The following is a 20,211-nucleotide window of genomic DNA, read 5'->3' as shown; positions in this document are numbered from 1 at the left end:
GTCTGAGAGAAGTTGCATTTTTCAGTAGTAAAGAGTAAACTTCAGTGGTAAATAGGATATGTAGAGAAATGGCTGTAGGAGGGTGAAATAGCCAGCCAAAGATACAATATTATAGCAGCCCAAGGTATGACCATGTGGTAATTTAAGTTGGCTCACGCAATCTTGTAGATTTCTAATGAAACAATTTTCAGAAATCTACAATAATTAAAAACAATTTATATGTATGTACAGTGCACCCTCAGGATATGATTTTGAACCATTCCAGGGTTGGCATCGTATGGTACAAAAACCGTATGTAGGGGTAAAGAAACCATAGTAAATATATAATACCAATACCCCCTGGGAAAAATTGTCAAAATTTTATATAAGTGCTCTACATATTAAAAATTAGTAACGAAATAGTAGGTTAGCCTTAGTAGCTATAGTTACCTACAGTAACTTTAACGTATTTAGTGGTTATGACCTGCAATAAAATGTAACATTATAATGTACCATATACAGTACGTATCGTAGGGAGTTCTTACCTTCAAGACAGATGTATGTATAACATAAACTTTGAATTCATCTTAAATAAGTTTAGCTTACTAAACACATGCACGCACACACACTTAAAGCAATGTTTTTGGATGCATTTTTAACCATTTTACTGAATTTCAACTTTTTATCACTAAAATTGTATCACTTATCAGTTTCCATCTTCGCTTTCACTATAATTTTAAGTGGACCCGTTTAAAACCTTTTTGAACCTAATTCGGCAAGAAAGCCCAAACGATGTTGTTTTCATAACGGAGTGGATTTTTGTTAGTAGGTTAAGAAAAGTTGTCTGATCACTGACCTTCTGTTTGAAGGGATCGCAACTCTAACTTTGTTACTGGTTTTGAAGGAAAAATATTATCGTTAGACACACGAGAATTGCTGAACTGAGAGAAATTGGTCATTGTCTCTTTCAGGCGTTGTAAAAATAATTCCGGCGAATAGCATTTCGGTATCTTTGTTATTTTGACGCAAGTAATAATTTGAATGGTCAATTTTGAACTCGGGTGAAAATTTTGTTGAATTCGTATAGTGAAATAAGATTCGTATGGTGATGTGAAAAAAATCATTATGTTCCACTTTGTAAGGTGAAAAAATCATATATCAGGGTAATCGTATCCTGAGGGTACATTGTATGTACTTTTGTTATTATTATCAATATTACCTTTTGCGTTTGTTTTTCATTCGAAAGTTTTTAAAAGCCTTATATTCATTACCTATTTTTGTTACTCTGTCATTTTCAAAAATCCCGTTTCAATTTACATTCCTTCAATTTCTGATTCTACGAGCAACTATTCCAAAGATCAATCGATAAAAACTGTAAAAATTAAAAGCTTTTCACATGGACAGTTGTATGTTGCGTTATTTTCAATAGAACTTGTCACAATGTTGCCTCTACAAGGTACCCATATGCGCTACACTGCTTGAGTGGTATCTTTAGATGCTTCTGATATCTCATTTTTACGTTTATACCAGTACAGTCAGATTCAAAATTCTTATGGATAAATTCTGCTGCAGTGGTAACCTTGTTTATACACATACTTTTATGTACTCATTGTTATTATTAATTCAACATATTCATGACTTTTATTTTTTCCTCGGTTCACATTAATTGTATAAGTAGCAAACCATTTTTTATTATAATCATTGTAGTAGAACAGACTTTATCTAACCATTATTTGCTTATTATTTCAAAGTTGAAAAGTTTGAGAGTTCAAGAGAAGACAATTTCCATAAATTAAAACATGATATGAACTCCAATGAGGAAAGATTATTAAAAATGCAATTTTTGTAAAGAGGAAAAGGCATCAGTATCAATGTTGAAAATAAATATTTACAAACAGTAGGACAGAGCTTTTTATCATCACTTTTAGCGGTCATAACATCTAGTTGCCGGAACAACTACCGAATTTCTCATTAGGTGAGAATAAATCACTACCGGGTTAGCTAAGATGTACGTATCTCTATGTCAGACAGTCTTAAAACTTTATCGAGGTTGTATGTATACACCAGAGGTAGACAACACCTATTCAGTACAAACCTCTAACACTATTAGGAGCTTTAGTAATATAGAAAGAAGACAGAAAAAGACACTTGCAAAAAAAATGAAAGCGTAAATGTATTTCAGAAAGTTCAAATATAAAAACTAAGGGGATAATAAAGGCGAAGCCCATCAAATTTTCAAAGAGAGGATATCTTGTAGCAAAGGTTTGGAGATTAAGAGAGCCCATGTGCATTTTTCTTGTTTTGACAGATGTAGCTTTTTATCTGCTGGAGGGATTACACCAATCATTTGACACACAATGTCAGCAGTAGGAAAGCGATTTTTGCCTAGGAGGTGAGTTTGATAATACTGGAACAGGTAAATAAGGCTATCTGTTAAAACTTACTTAACACTTGTATTGCTCTTTTATGTTTCTTTCCGCAAAAGGTATAGTTAACTTTTAGTACATTAGTTTTAACTCACACGCAACAAATAGATATAACTGATGCATTGTCGAGACGTGCAACAACCCCTCATACCAATCAGATCACTTACTAGCCCACTGTCTATAGCAGTCGTAGAGCTACATGCAGTACACAAAATGACATATTCATGATACACCTAAGACGTTTTTAATATATATAAAACCTTTGGTCGCACTAATCCTAACTTAGATTGCATATATAAAACAAGCACCAACAGTACTAATCCTAACTTACATGTAGATCGCATATATAAGACAAGCACCAACAGTACTGTCCCTAACTTAGATGGCATATATAAGACAAGCACCAACAGTACTGTCCCTAACTTAGATGGCATATATAAGACAAGCACCAACAGTACTGTCCCTACCTTAGATGGCATATATAAAACAAGCACCAACAGTACTGATCCGAACTTAGATCGCATATATAAAACAAGCACCAACAGTACTATTCACAATATAGACAAAATGTTCAAGTCACAAGATACATTAGAACTAATAAGAGCCAGGCTCACCTTTCAAAAGAACCAATATGAGCCAGGCTCACCTTTCAAAAGCTTGTTTTTCTCCATTTAGAAAGGTGACAACACCCTGACCTTGTGCAGATGATGAGCTGTAAACCGGTAAAAGACCATCCTTGCCATAGCAGCATCTTGGTTCTCTTTTCTTTTTGGTAGGTGGTGGGCCTGCCCCTCCTCCTATCAATTAAAATAAAACCTCTAGATGAGCCCTGGACATCGATTATAAAGGCAGTAAGGGGTACGCACTCATTATACTAGAGTATTCATTATATTAGAGTATTCATTATACTAGAGTACTCCTTATACTGGAGTACTCCTTACACTAGAGTATTCCTTACACTAGAGTATTCCTTACACTAGAGTATTCCTTATACTAGAGTATTCCTTATACTAGAGTACTCCTTATACTAGAGTATTCCTTACACTAGAGTACTCCTTACACTAGAATGCTCCTTATACTAGAGTATTCCTTACACTAGAGTATTCCTTATACTAGAGTACTCCTTATACTAGAGTATTCCTTACACTAGAGTACTCCTTACACTAGAATACTCCTTACACTAGAGTATTCCTTATACTAGAGTACTCCTTACACTATATTATTCCTTATACTAGAGTACTCCTTACACTATATTATTCCTTATACTAGAGTATTCCTTATACTAGAGTATTCCTTACACTAGAGTATTCCTTACACTGGAGTACTCCTTATACCAGAGTACTCCTTATACTAGAGTATTCCTTACAAATTCATAACTTCCCTTCCATCACTAAAGATAGATATAACTCACCTGACGTGTCCCGAAGAGCTGTGGCAGCACCAGAAGCAAAATCGAGGACACCAACTAAAGGCTTAGTGAAAGTACCTACCACGCCTTTGCTAAGGCCCGTCACAAAACCCTACAATATAGGGTAAATAATTTCAAGGAAATGTACTGGAAATGACATGAAAACTGAAAAAAATCTGAAAAATTATTTGATTCGTGTAACTTCCCCTGACTTAGTGCAGCATGCAGATGACTCTAGATGTATAACAGTTGAATTCTAACAGCTAAAATATGTTAGAGGTAGACTTAACTACCCTAGGACACTTATATTTCGCTAGTATTTAGTTTCGTGAGTAGCACACAGAGTAAAATTTCGCTGCAACTTATTTTCGCGGCTCTGATGAGTGCGAAAATATAGTGGTGTGAAAATAAATGCAGTGGAAAAAACATTACATTCCTCAGGTCCAGTTCACTAATAAGAAAAAAATTCAATTTGGGAATAGTTCGTATTTGTAAACCACAGGTTGAAATGTGTGGGTGAGATCGACAATTCAATTTGATCGCTTGCTGCCATTTGTTTCTTAGACTATTAATGACGTTTAGGTCCCTCCCGCCGTGACTTTCACACTCGAATCCCAAGAAGAAGAAAATCGATAGGTAACAATCAACTTCACAACCAAAACTGTATAACCCTTACGCCGTCATAAACGCATTTATGCGTTTTCTAGGGGCCACTGACATAAACGCAGTTTCTGACTTTCTCAGCAATTGTCTGGTAACCTGATTTTATTATTTGTTGACCACATAACCCACGGTCTTAAAGTGTTTTATGAAATTGACTGTGTTGTCCGAAGATTTCTCTATAAAATCAGCCTAAAACAACGAAGCAGTTTTAAACTTTTGTTTGAGAATTTCTAATCTAAAAACGAACATTTTTCTGTGAGTTCATTAACTACCCCGCGCGAGTCATAAAACAGGTAATTAGTTGTTGATGACATAACAGACAATTTAGATTTTCGTGATTATACAGATAATTAAAGTAGAACTTGAAAAATACTGTATACATATCATGAAGCAATATCGGCAATTTCGGTAAAATGGCTGGCAATAGGCCGGTAACGAATTTGTACATGATTGGCAGTGAAAGAGATAATGTGGTTGGACCTGATGAGGGTTGATATTGTTTTTGGATAGTAATAAAATTCATCGCTGCAATAATTATTCTTCAATTTTACGACTTCACCTACCAGACTTTCATCATCATCAGTTACAAATTCGGTGACTAAACTGATATTGCTTTGTCATGCTGCTCAGTCGGTGTATTAGCTATAATGAGTTTACCAGAAATCTCCCATTTATCCTAACCACAGACGAAAGTTGCCTGCATTTCTAATATTACGATTTTATTGTGGATATCAACAAACAAAGCTATTTAACTTCGCGTTTTCGCTCGTTCGTTATGATAGTTTAGTTTCGCTCATTAAATTTTCGCGAGAGGATTACACCGCGAAAACGCGAAAGTTAGATGCCGCGAATACATAAGTGTCCTAGGGTATAACAGCTCAAGTATGTTAGAGGTGGGCTTAACTATAACAGCTCAAGTATGTTAGAGGTGGGCATAACTATAACAGCTCAAGTATGTTAGAGGTAGACTTAACTATAACAGCTCAAGTATGTTAGATGTAGACTTAACTATAACAGCTCAAGTATGTTAGAGGTAGACTTAACTATAACAGCTCTCTGAACATTAAGATGCATGTTTAATGATGGTATGATATTTCCAAGCGCTATAAAAATTGATGCAGCAGAGAAAAAAGAACAAGCTTTTTAAAAATTAGATTAGTCGAGGTGCAGTTACTAAATACATGAGAGTTAAAGTATAGCATAAACATGGTGACCTAACATAGCAGAACATAACATACATATAGTAACACAATGTAACATAAGCCTAGTAACAAAACATAGCATATCATAAACATGGTAAAATAATGTATACACGGTAACATATGTAATGTATACATGGTAACATATGTAATGTATACATGGTAACATATGCAATGTATACATGGTAACATATGTAATGTATACATGGTAACATATGTAATGTATACACGGTAACATATGTAATGTATACATGGTAGCATATGTAATGTATACATGGTAACATATGTAATGTATACAGGGTAGCATATGTAATATATATACATGGTAGCATATGTAATGTATACATGATAACATGTGTAATGTATACATGGTAGCATATGTAATGTATACATGGTAACATATGTAATGTATACATGGTAGCATATGTAATATATATACATGGTAGCATATGTAATGTATACATGATAACATATGTAATGTATACATGGTAACACATGTAATGCATAGATGGTAACACAACACAACATATTGTAGTATAACATATTATTGCAACATAATGTAGTGAAACATGAGCATAGTAACATAACATAGTGTACCGGAGACAGAGCAGCGTAACATAGAGAAGCAATGATTAACAGAGATTAATACTTTACTATTCACTAGTAATTAGTCGATGTGATATAAAACGTTCATAGCTAAAAGTAAGATACAGTGTCCACACTATCAGTATACAATTACATATTTAGATCTACTAATAATACCAAGTTAATTGTAATATTGAAATACAGCGAAGATAGGAGTTGCTAACAAAACTTTAAAGCTTATAAACGACGGTTGTCTCAATGTGATCAAAGCTATTGAAATGAATGATCTTCTATAAGTGTTAACTTAATTGCCATAAAAACATTTTCACTAAAGCTAGTAGAGAATGTACATTGACCAAAATAACGACATTTGGGATGGAAAAGTTACTGGAAAAAGAGGTCTCACCTCAAAACCCTTCTGTGACGTTCCCTCAGCCGTTTGTTGAACTATGCTGGTCAGACCTCCGAGCATTCCATGGCCCAGGCTCCTAACACCTGAGCAAGTACATGAATGCTTTGACATCAAAATAGTACTCGTAAAGAAGAGAAACAATTAAGCTAAACGAAGCAAAAGACCAACCTAAAAGAACATTAGACCCTGTATACTGTCTTCTTATCAGCTCTCTGGAGTCCTCATGCTGATCATCCATGGTCATCCAGCCGAGACCCTTAGAGAGCGTACCTGTCACCTAGTGTAAAAAAGCACATGACTAATGTTAAATGTATATCAGCTCACATTGTATTAGCAGCTGTACGAACTTGTAGGAAATAAGGCAACACTAGGAAACTCTACATTGAATCCTAAATCTAAAAAAAGAAAACTGATGTTAGAGATGGAGCACATTGAGACATTTAGAATAGATGATTGGTTCAACTGATTATAGAACAGTCTGGGTGTGTGGTCACTGTAAATGTCATCAAAGAATGCTGACAGCATTGAAACAGAGTTATACCTTATGATTTTTTCAACTTACAAATTTTCCAACATACAACATAAAATTGAAACAATTATTTGTATTTACACTAGAGATAACTTCCAGTCTTTGAAGTTCAGATTTGCTCTATATATTACAGTTTTATCATAAAAGAGATGAGGGTGATAAAAATGAAAAATATATAATAATAGAAAACACACAAATAATAAAAATTATAAGCCAAGTTAGAGTACACTTACATAGTCTAAGGTAAATAACACTTACATAGTCTGAGGTAGATAACACTTACATAGTCTAAGGTAGATTACACGTACATAGTCTAAGGTAGATAACACTTACATAGTCTAAGGTAGATAACACTTACATAGTCTGAGGTAGATTACACTTACATAGTCTAAGGTAGATAACACTTACATAGTCTAAGGTAGATAACACTTACATAGTCTAAGGTAAATTACACGTACATAGTCTAAGGTAGATAACACTTACATAGTCTAAGGTAGATAACACTTACATGGTCTGAGGTAGATTACACTTACATAGTCTAAGGTAGATAAAACTTACATAGTCTAAGGTAGATAACACTTACATAGTCTGAGGTAGATAACACTTACATAGTCTAAGGTAGATAAAACTTACATAGTCTAAGGTAGATAACACTTACATAGTCTGAGGTAGATAACACTTACATAGTCTGAGGTAGGTTACACTAACATAGTCTGAGGTAGATTACACTTACATAGTCTAAGGTAGATAACACTTACATAGTCTGAGGTAGATAACACTTACATAGTCTGAGGTAGGTTACACTAACATAGTCTGAGGTAGATTACACTTACATAGTCTAAGGTAGATTACACTTATAGAGCCAAAGTTTGATTACAATTACACTTTCCACTGGTTATAACCTTACCATTAATTCAGTTTTTTACATGTAATCCAATTTTTGAATTTATTCTTTTGTTTTCATGCTGTCTGTAATTACCTGCCGAATTTACACTATTAAGGAGTTATAGGTTTTGGGGCTGTGAAACGAATTAAACATTACAGTGTATTCTTATAACAAGACTTGTTTCAAGCCAAGAGTTTTTTCAACATCTCAAAACTAATTAACTTCATATGCAGACATTCAACTATATAATTATTCTAATATTGTGTACACCGAAAAAAAATGTGATAACTACACTCAAACACGAATAACTCGCCCAACGATAGCTTGAACACATTGTTAACTTGAACGGATTTGTTTGGTTCATTCCCACACAATAATAAACTGATTTAGATAACTCGAACTTAACATTATTGACTCGAACAGTTTTTTGCCGAAGGAACAAAACAGGGTTTTTGTTCGTTTTATTCCAAAGGAATTTCCATTAGCCATGGAGTTACGACTACTTTGCTCTTCTAGCGAGAGCGCTCCCTATACGTGTATAGTGTACATATATTTTCCCCTCTACCGTATAATGGAACCGGGTAAGAAGCCGTATAAAAAATGGTTCATAGGGTCGCTAACATGTTGGCTTAGTTACGGCAAAACTATAAATGTTACAAAGTATCAGCGATAAAAATATAATAAAGATAGACACAACATGCAAAATACACATTATAAGAGTGATTATATGTGGATATATAAGGATAAAATGTCAGAAATAGATTCGTGGCCAGGCGTTCGCTACAATTTTAATCTGAAAACCTCCTGGCAGTCACATCACCTAAATCAACAAACAAATCTCAAAAGATAGAAAAATATCTATACTTTCTGATAAAATCTTTTTAAACTTTACATGAGACATATATGCCATTTAACTTGCAACAAGCAATCTATGCTTTTGATTTACAGTCATACTTCGACTTACGAGCTTAATGCGTTCCGAGACTGAACAATTAAATATATATTGATTGGTTTCCATACTTTAAAAAATGCAAATAAAACACTCAAAACAAGATATTGTAACAGAAAGAACATGTTGGTTATTGTCCTAACTTACCACATGCTTTCAAAAAGCAACAAATAAAAAATAATGCAAGGAAATGTGATTAATTAAAATGTAAAATTAAATACATACAATAGCAGCTAACGCTAGCATTTACCAGAGAGGGAGATATAAGTTATCCTTCATTACAACGGTTGACTTTGATAAATTTTTATTTTATCAAAGTCTTAAAAGACAAATTTCGAAGCAAACCTAAAAGCAAACATTCATTTTTAACTTAACGTAATTAAAATTTTTTCGGCGTTCATAGTTTGAAGTTTCTCGCTGGTTAGTTAAATTTTTTCTTTGTTTCGCTTTCACAACTAGCCGGCCGTTTTAAGATAAACCTATCTAAGGACGTTTGCCTTTGTCGCCCTTTCAACATGTTGCGATTAGGATGAACACAGGTGTCGTCCCAAAGGGTTAATGCACGACTACTAGCCAACTTGTCCGAATGTCTATTTTTATAGTTTTGATCGATAGCACCGGCCTTTTCACACAGCATCGTTTCAGTTACGCTGTTACGGGCCAATAGTTTATCTTTTATCCAATGCCTGAGCAGTCTCTCCATCAGTGGTCGTGAAGATCGCTGCGCTGTTTAGAAAGTATGGTTAGTCCTTTTGCGAACTAAATGCCCTGAATATAATCCTTCTGTTTGATAATTGTGGATGTATTTCAGTCATATTGCTGAGCTAGCTCAATCACGCATACACATTTCGCATATTTTTCAATAATTTTCCGTTTAATATCAATTGTTATCATTTGCTTTTTCTTTGCATTATTTTTCATTTTACTAGCAAACTTTCGGTCTACGTACAGTACTTTTAATTCACATAATTCTGCACTGAAAATCGTGCACAAAAACACGGTACAAAAGTACAACCTGAGCAGTTAACAAATACAGAGTGATGCTGTTCTCATAAAACATCTCCGGCATACTTGGCAACTGACTCAAGTGCTCGTATATGAAACATGGCTCGTATGTTAGTGCTAAAACTTGCTTAAAAGCTGGCTCGTATCTCAAGTTTCTCGTACGTTGGAGCACTCGTAAGTTGAAGTATTACTGTATATATATAGTTTGTATATGTACATGTATCTACTGATGAATAAATGCACTTGTGACAGTGCTCTGATAACTTGAACGCTCTGATAACTCAAACACTTTCGCTCGGTCTCGTGAAGTTTGGGTTATCCATGTTTGACTGTACATGTAGTAGCAAGGAGGAATTGTCTAACCTTGGCAATGGAGTTGCTTGCCCCATGAGTAACATTTTTGAGAAGCATGCCTACGTTGCCATCAGTGACGAGACCAGATATACCTGTTGTAACATCATTCACCAGACCAAGGGGATTGCCCAGCAAATCAACAGCACCAACGATTTTCGCAGCTTGTCTTTGGAGTTCTTGTTTGAAATGTGTACCTAAAAACAAACAGATTCCATGTGATATGAATTCTATTATAACAATCTAAAAATTTTAATGGCGACGATAGTTGACTAAAGACTGGCTAGATAAAGAAGGTTCTCAAAAACAGCAGAATTAGTTCTAAAATAGATACTGTTTCTGCACTTCCATTTTAATTAAACATATGCTAAATTAAATATGTCAAATACAAAAATATTTATTATTAAAAACAAACTGGTACCAAAATTTTGTCATCAAGATATAGCATGAGAGGCAGAGATAGCCAGGAGATGCCTGAACATACATATAGAAAAAAACTTCAAGCATAACGAATGATGAAGCTCATACACTATTTAGTACTATGTTAAGTCGCAAAGTTGGCAAGAAAAAACTAAGAATAAAGATGGTTAGAGATGTTTGATCAGGCCAAAAAGAGGACAGTCATTGTCGTATCGACAGACTCCTATGATGATTAAGTCAAAAGTCAAGTACAATAGTATTTGCGATTCTAACTTGCCAATCGAGATGCCGATGCAATTCTGTCTTCTACTAAAAACTATTCTGGTTATTCAAATAAATGATTCGCAATCAGAGTAAAACCAAATTTTTAAAATATGAACTGCAATAAAACGGATATGAATGTCAGCTGACACCAATCAATATTTGATACGAACTGATTCTATTTAGCTGATAGTTTATGTAATAACTGAACTGTTCAGTACTCAAATGGAACACTCAGTGTCATCCTACAGTCACCAACTCTCTTAACCATATTTACATAGATTCATGAACTTATAGATCCACAGATCTATAAGTTCATTTAATAATTTACAGAATTATAATACTGGTATAAAATTTGATATTCAATATATAAGAGAAACAAATGTTATTTGGGCAACCAAAGAACTGAGATCATCTGTTGAATTGAACTTTGTAATGAATTTGTAATGTTGGTATATGGGTTGTATATTGGTTGTAATATTTTTCAATATACATGTATATGGGAAATATGTTATATCAATTACATCTTGACTAAAACTAGCAAACTGTTAACTAAATTTATCTACTTTGTTGCTCAAATATAAATAAAAAGGCCTCACAAAGGTCAGAATTCATCCAAGTGATTAAGTTCTTTAGCTTATCATATTTATTAACATGCTCTCACGTGAGGAATAACGATTTTAAAAATTTTGTTTCAGACTAATTTGAGAAATGATTGACTGATACTGATCCAGATGGTGATACCATCTCTAGCTCTAACAGACAAGACCATCTATATATATAAGTATTTGTCTGTCCGTCATCATTGGTATTTCCAGTGATGAGCGATTGGTTGAAATACGCACCTCATAGGAATAGTTTGCACCTCACAGGAATCGAACCTGTGCATTTGGATGCACGGATGTGAAGGCAAGCGCCCTACCACTGAACTATGCAGACATCTATTCACACATTGGATTTATCGTGCGTATAATCATCACACATCATGATCGGTTGAGCAGTGCGGCATGAGAGATTAAAATGGTTAAAATACGTACAAAAGTGCGTATTTTAACCATTCGTTATTAAATGGACGTATGACGACAGACAAACATTTGATTTTATATATATATTGATTATTATTCTGGTAGCCGCATGGTTTAATGATAGGGCGCTTGGCTTCACATCTGTGCATCCAAATGTACGGGTTCGATTCCTGTGAAGTACAAACTTCTTTCCTAACTCTTAGCTGGCTTCAGACAGACAAACAGCTCTTATTATAGTAATAATTAAAATATTCGCTCAAGTTCTTCAAATTTATTGGGGAAAAATTAGCCACAGACAACTTCATTACCTGCCACTGTTTATAAGCTATTTTAAATCTTAAGGAATCTGTAGCATAAGAAGTAAGAGATGTTTGTCAACAATGTGTTTTAGCTATGTCTCGAGCTTTCAAGTACAGTCAAACATGGATAACTCGAACTTCAAGGGACCGAGCAAAAGTGTTCGAATTATCAGAGCATTCAAGTTATCAGAGCACTGTCACAAGTCCATATATCTACTTATTTATTAGTAGATACATGTACATATACAAACTATAATATAAATCAAAAGCACAAATGGCTTGTTTCAAATTAAATGCCTCTAATGTAAAGTTTAAAACGTTTTCATGAAAAAGTATAGAGATTTTTCTATCACTTGAGATTGGTTTTTTGTTCGAGGTGATGTTATTGCCAGGACGTTTTTCAGATTGACATTGGCAAAACTTGATCGTTGTTGAAATGCTCAAAAGAAAAGACATTTTTTTTTTTGGGGTTTCACCCACGATCAATTTTGCCATTTTTTCTTGAAGTTTATGCAGATTACCTTACTTTACCTGGGATTCGTTAAGAGCAACACTCCGAGGCAGTTCAATTAGAAGTTTTACGAGGTTTTACGGTACATTCTATATCACTCACGCTTTTTAAATAGATACTTATTGAATGTACACACGTATTCTGTGTTTAGGTCAAACGATGAATAGTTTTTTGTAGCTCAGACAACGTATACGTTTAATTACAACATTTTTTAAGACATTTTAAACATTCAACATTCCGACGTTGATTCAATACGGAATCAACGTCGGAAAACTATTCATCACGGGCTAGCCGAGTCACGCTTTCAAGGATTTTCGCCACGCACATACAAAACAACATGCGATTTTTGTTTTGTATGTGCGTGGCGAAAATTCTTGCGCGCGTGACCCGGCTAGCCCGTGCTATTCATCGTATCGCAGTATAAATCAAATTTCACCAAACTTTTAGAAAAGTCGTTGACAAAAATATTTTGCCGATGGTGGTAATAACGACGCTTATGAATTACGAAAAGATGAAGTTCACCTCTATGGCTTTGAATAAAGTGATTTTCTAAAGCGAAAACAACCGTTTCGGTAGCTGTTGGGCAAAAAAACAGTTCGAATTAACAGTGTTGAGTTCGAGTTATCTATAGCAATTTATCATTACGTGGGAACGGACCAAAGGAAATGTTCGAATTAACCATGTGTTCGAGCTATCCGTGGACGAGTTATCCATGTTTGACTGTATATAAATTATGTGTTGGCCAGACACACAGAGAAATAAACAAACACCTTCATTGAAAAGTTAAATAAAATGAACAAAAATATTCATTTAAAAGTTAGAATGGTAAATGTTGCATAAGTTAATTAAAATGTTGACCAGAGGTTTTTAAATTTAAATTGCAAAAGCTTTTTTATTGTTATCATGTACCGCCGGTCATTCATCTAGTATATCAATATAGTACCAACAGTTTGTCTCTGAAACAAGAATAAGAGAACACACCCGCTCAAACACGCACATCCATGCACACAATAAATGCAGCCATTGCCAAAAAGGTTATGCATTGCAGGATGGATTACGAAGGTGTGTTCACAACATCATATCTATAAATGATTTAGCAGTTGTAAATTGTCTACTGCGAATATTCTACGTGTACTGAATTACCAATGGCACCTGTAGCAATAGTTTAAAATTCATCTCTGCTGGGTTGGAAGGATTTGTAGTGACCAATCGATCAATATTTGACCGTAGATAGTTTTCAGCAATTGTACATTTCTCATTTGTTAATACTACCACCTGGTGCATAGTTTGAAACAGAATATTTTAACATAAAATAATAGTCGAGCACTAATTCATATTATCATTGGTTGCTTAATAATGAACTCTATTGGTCAATACCAAGAGTAAACAAATTCTATTGGTTACCCCAAACGTAATGTTTTATAAATCCCTAATATTAATAGGTACACAGCAAGCAAACTCCAAGTGAAAGGCTCAACTAAATGGTGTGTTTCTTGTATTTTCTCAAATTTCTCATTTTCAGGGAAACCTTTGCAGCATCTTAAAATGCACAAGTAGACAATAAATAATCATACAATCAGCAAATGTATTTAGCATAGCTAATACTGTATCTGTGTGTGACTATAAACCTAATTATTAACTTTAAAATAAAACACGATTATTATCAATGCATCTTTTTTGTATGTATTGTATTATTACTGATAGAATTACATATTGCTACTACTCTAGAAAGGAGCATCTTTTACAACATAGCTGGAATGGTTCGGTGCCATATTGAGGCACAGGAGCAATTGCAAACCAGATGCTCTTCCTGAGATTCCTTAGGGAGGATAAAATCACTCACCTGACACTTAGCAGTTCACAGTGTTAACCACTACACAGCGGCATATTTATAAATATTAACCATGGAAGTACCGTACTTTTCGGTTACCGAAAAGTACGGCAACCGTAAGTATACTGACAATGCGCACAAAATGTTGACGAAAAAATACAGGTTGACACATGAACACAGATTGATAAATAAAAAGTGAACTCAGATTGAAAATTGAAAAGTAAACACAGTTAAAAAGCGGCGAGTAATAACAGGTTGACAAGTAAATGCGGGTTGACTTTTAGCGAGTGAATGATCCCTTAAATGGAGTAATGTAAAGACAACAAAAATTCAATGGCACTTAAAACTTACCTATTGCTCCAAGGAGGAAGTTGAAGCTCTCAAACGGATGCATTTGGAGAAACGGCTCAAAATCTAGCACAGCATTCTCAAAATTCATCATTGGAGACATGGCTTTGGATTTCTTTAGCTCTTTTAGATGTTTAGGAAGACTGGTCGTGTGAACGCTGAGAGTTAGCTGACCACAGGTTACCATGAGTAGAGCGAAGTAAAATTTCCTTACATTTACATCAATGTTCTCCTCTTGCGGCAGCTGCATTCTACCAATATCGAGTTCGTCGGCGCTCTTGTTACCCGAACCAAACATTTCTACGAGCTTGAAGAGTAGCAGTTCATCGATGTCCAGCGAAAAAGGAGCGAGTTGGGCAGACAAAAGCTTGAATACATGCATTGAACTTTTCACTCCGAGAACGTGCTGCCACTCGACTTCTAGCGCTGACGTGCAGCGTTGGGTTGCTGACTGGCGAGACTTGCTAGGCGAAGCGTAAAGGATGAGAGGACAGGTGTTGTTCATCAACTGATTATCCATCTGCAGCTCTTTGACAGTCAAAAATACAGTCTGAAGTTTGGAGTTCTGTTCAAGCTTCAACTTAACATAACTTAGGGTAAGGTAGAACAACTCCTCTCTTACATGGTTGACTACTGATAGACCTATGGATGGGACAGTGATGGTGACTTGAATTTGTCTACTTGGTTCATTGTTTGTACTAAGTTGGGAGACTGAATTGAGCCTAACATCCTTCATGCTCTCTAGCTCATTGGCATCAGCTAGCCTTAGTACCCTCGTTGGGCCATCCGTTTCCACATTAACTGACAGAACACCACTGCCAGGTAGCATCTTAGCCATCGACATCATTGACCCTATACTTGGTAACTGTTTATTATCAAAAGGCCCTAAGGCTACCCTTGCTCCGGGTTGCATGCCCCCGAAGGCTGCAAGAGACTGCACACACTGTAGCTTGCTGCGACAAACCAGACGACCGTCCTCGAGAAAGCTCCAGATTTGAGTAGTTCGTCTTCGACTATCCACTTTCCTGAGAGCGAGGCATGAGCAACCCTCTACAACCACTGCCAACTCAGCGATATCAAGGCAGTATTTAGATGAGCCATGAGGAGGCTGCACACTCGCTGAACTCGTGCCCTCGTGTATCAGCTGTCCTTCTGCACTTTGGCTCCACAGCTGAGAACGCCGACCAGGCTCACGGTGAGAGAAGACGACATTGTTAACTCCCACAACATCCAGCACCAGATTCTCTGTCGAGCCAGTAAGAAGAATGTAGAAAAGGTTTTCATACACAAGATTTGTGGCCTGGCCGAGTGTGTTCATGTCATAGGTTTTCTCCGCTGAGCCCATGCCGCACTGTACAGCACATGTAAGGGTTTGGGCCAAAGTTGGTTCATCCCACGCGTAGGCAACTGCAAGTGAAGATCCATCCTGATTGAAACTATCTAGCAGCAACAAATCTTAGTTATTTTAGATATCTCAGGGGAGACAAATCAACAATCTCATAAACTAACCAAACAGACATTCACAATTCTATTATTAAACTCAGCAAGGGAAGGTTAGTGAGGTTTGACAGCAGATGACTCTATGCATAAAGAGAGGCAACAATAAGAGTAAATCCAGAGCAATATCTGTGTGTCCTGGCCTGACATACAAATAGTGTATATTTCTCAAGGAGCACCAACTTACGACTTGACTTTGGCTTAACTATAGTTGTGAACTTGTCTTGAGCCACTTCAGTCTGCCAGTATTTGATGGAGAGATCAGTGTAGTTTTCAATACGCAAAGGGGGAGGTATGTCCGAGGCGTCCGCTACTATCGTTGTGAAAGTGGATCCCAGCAGCACTGTTTCTACCTTCATTAATCTGTATTCTCCGCTGTCAGAGCACCTGAGACCAAAAGATCTTAGACATAAATCAAACAACAACGGGTCATGCATGCTGGTTACTACCAATACACATATATCACTGCCTTTGCTTGCTTAATCTACCTATATTGTTTTTAATTGTAGCTACGAAGCATGGCTACCAAACATGGCTAGCAAACATGGCTACCAAGCATGGCTACTAAGCATGGCTACCAAGCATGGCTACCAAGCATGGCTACCAAACATGGCTACCAAGCATGGCTACCAAACATGATTACTAAGCATGACTACCAAGCATGGCTACCAGACATAGCTACCAAACATGGCTACCAAACATGGCTACCAAACATGGCTACCAAGCATGACTACCAAACATGGTTACCAAACATGGCTACCAAATATGGCTACCAAACATGGCTACCAAACATGGCTACCAAACATGGCTACCAAACATGGCTACCAAACATGGCTATCAAATATGGCTACCAAATATGGCTACCAAACATGGCTACCAAGCATGGCTACCAAACATGACTACGAAGGAGCATAATACATTAGAAGCTTTTACAATGTAAGTACTCTATTCCAGGAACATTTGCATTATAGAGATTTCAAGTTATACAAATAGTAAAACACATTATTGCTTAATCCTAATTGCCTAAGATCTCCTCGAACTTGCCCCTTTGTCCTTTCAAAAAGGAAAAACAAAGATTTCACTTTTTAATTTAATGACTAAATTAACTGTAGCATTCTTGGCTTTTATCAACAACTTTTCTCGTTTATCCCGTACGCTCGGTTTAGAGTTCATGATTTCAGTAATTTTGCGATAAGTTAAGGGGAGTGCACACCATCGATGTCAATTGATTTTTTTCACTTTTTTATAGACAGCAAGGTAAAAACAATAAAAAATATGGTTTATGTCTAAAATAAAGTAAAACAAAAATATATATTTACCATAATGAGAGCAGTGTCTATCTTTCCATCAGTCTTTTAGTCGCCAGGGCTAGAGGTTAGGCCAAAAGATCGCTTTCAACAAGACTTCAACACAGGACATTAAGATTAGTAGACCGACTCTTTAACACCTGCACTAATCGACCGCCTTTAAGTATTTCTGAATAATTGCACAGCTAATTATTCTCTGTGCTTTATCAGCATATCTGACGATCTCTCACGGCATACTTGACTGGCAAAACTTGAGATACAAGAAACCTCTGCAAAGCGAGCATACAAACCGGTTCTTGGTGTCCGATGGCAAAGTGTGCAAAAGGCCGCTTTCGAGAGCAGCAGCGCTCAATTTTTCTTGTCGAATAGTGTTGAAATTTTTTTAATAAAGTCGGTAAAACGTATAGTGAAAGTAAGGCGATAAGCGCCAAACAGATAATAAAAAATTAAGACAAAAACAAAATTAAAGTTTAGCAAAAGATTAAAACTTAGCTTTAAGTGTGTGTTTAGTAAGATAAATTCATTTAAGTTAAATTCAAAGTTTATTGTTCTAGCGTACCGAACGCGTTGCTGCCAAGTATCTCTCACACCGCCATTAGCCACTACGTCTGTCTCGAAGGTAAGAACTCAATGGAGTTCTTACCTTCGAGACAGACGTAAGATAATCTGCCAATAGATAATTGAGTAAGCTTACTAATAAGAGCTACCTACGTTATGCTATGGCTTTGCGTCATGACCGAAAGCGGTGGCCTATTTGCTCCCATATAATGACATATATTGCCTAGCAAATATATCAAGCTCGTGTGGTTTAGTTAATAAGGTGTTGGTCTGACAAATGAGAGGTTCTGAGATCAAATCTTCTGCTTTATGGATTCTTTATTTCAAGATTTTAATAGCTATAGCTGGACACGCATGCACACATATACAACTACACACAAACTTTGAGAAATATATACATGGATATGTCATAGGAGTGTCTACTGTAGTCAACAGAAGCCTAGTAATCTACCAGAACTGCATATTATCATTTGTCTGACTGGTAAGAGAGAATGTTAATGACTAGAACTGGAGAGATATGTTAACATATTAAACTTTTAACAACAAAGCTAACAATATATTAACAATTAAGCTAAATAATCTAGCTTCGACTTAACCATTTCAGAGAATGTCAAAAAATTTAACTCTTTCGCTACCAAATTAATTTATTTACTGAGACATAATTATGTATTCGGTAAACCTAATATTTGATAGAGGCATGTGTAAACCGTCATAACTTTTGAACCACGTATTCTATAAAAAATATTATGGTACCAAGTTAGTCAGCATAAAATTTTGCATCAGCTGATGCCATGAAAAATACCACAAAAGCGTAGCAAAATGAGAACAAACACCTTTTCGACCTTTGTCAAAACTACTGGGAGCAGGTCTGAGCCAGACGATTGATCAATACTACTACAGTTTACCGTTATTATTATTACTGATAAAAATATAAATAATCATTCAAAGTAGTATTACTGCTCAATAAAAATCCCCTAAAGTCCATTGATCTGAAGTTAGTAACGATTCGTAGCTGTAATGCGTCGAGAATGACTGGGTCAATGCTAAGAAGAAATTGCAATAAAAACAAGTTTTTGCAAAGTGAAACCATGCTCAGGATGGGTTGTAAACACATTTTTATTGGTTCAACGCATGCAGATAATTGTTTCCTTTCTTTTAAGTACAGATACAATAGGGTAGTTTATTAACTAATCACCAATCAGAAACAATTTGCATGAAACCTGCTAAAACCGCATCATGCGGATCTCGGCCATACGGAAACGCTTTGCCGAACCGTACTACGCTAAGTAGTAGCTAAGGAATTCATGTTGCTTATTGCCCAACTCTACCTGTCAGCCACTACATCCATATGAAATAATAAGCCACCTGTGGTTGATGTCAGCCACTACATCCTTATGTAACAATAAGCCACCTGTAGTTGATATCAGCCACTACATCCTTATGTAACAATAAGCCACGTGTGGTTGATGTCAGCCACTACATCCTTATGAAACAATAAGCCACCTGTGGTTGATGTCAGCCACTACATCCATATGAAATAATAAGCCACCTGTGGTTGATGACAAATGAGTTGAGCTGGTCAATCCGGAAGGCGCCAGACCAGAGCATGTTAGGCAAGTCAAGAATCTTTATGCAGAGCAATGGATCTAAGTCATGTCTAGGCCAGTGGTAGGCTTGACTAGATCCTGGCAGGGAAGCTTGGTATATCTCGTTCTACAAGAATTGGACCAGATGCGTCTCACTTACATCCACCAGACAACCA

General features: G+C 35.9%; 1 protein-coding gene across 1 annotated transcript in view; it reads right to left on the bottom strand.

Moving 5' to 3' along the window:
- LOC137405221 (intermembrane lipid transfer protein VPS13D-like) overlaps positions 1-20,211 on the bottom strand; it is a 55,907-nt gene that overhangs the window by 8,923 nt on the left and 26,773 nt on the right. Inside the window, exons 23-30 of the mRNA XM_068091450.1 lie at positions 19,999-20,162; positions 16,772-16,971; positions 15,091-16,494; positions 10,405-10,589; positions 6,841-6,949; positions 6,667-6,755; positions 3,817-3,925; positions 3,052-3,202 (exon numbers count right to left, since the gene is read on the bottom strand). Of these exons, the coding sequence (XP_067947551.1) occupies positions 3,052-3,202; positions 3,817-3,925; positions 6,667-6,755; positions 6,841-6,949; positions 10,405-10,589; positions 15,091-16,494; positions 16,772-16,971; positions 19,999-20,162 (2,411 nt within the window). The remainder of the gene's footprint in view (positions 1-3,051; positions 3,203-3,816; positions 3,926-6,666; positions 6,756-6,840; positions 6,950-10,404; positions 10,590-15,090; positions 16,495-16,771; positions 16,972-19,998; positions 20,163-20,211) is intronic.

Source organism: Watersipora subatra, chromosome 9, assembly GCF_963576615.1.
Source record: "Watersipora subatra chromosome 9, tzWatSuba1.1, whole genome shotgun sequence".
In the NCBI taxonomy this organism is placed as follows: domain Eukaryota; kingdom Metazoa; phylum Bryozoa; class Gymnolaemata; order Cheilostomatida; family Watersiporidae; genus Watersipora; species Watersipora subatra.
Note: the sequence above shows the minus strand (reverse complement) of the source record. Positions and strands in the feature narration are given on the sequence as shown.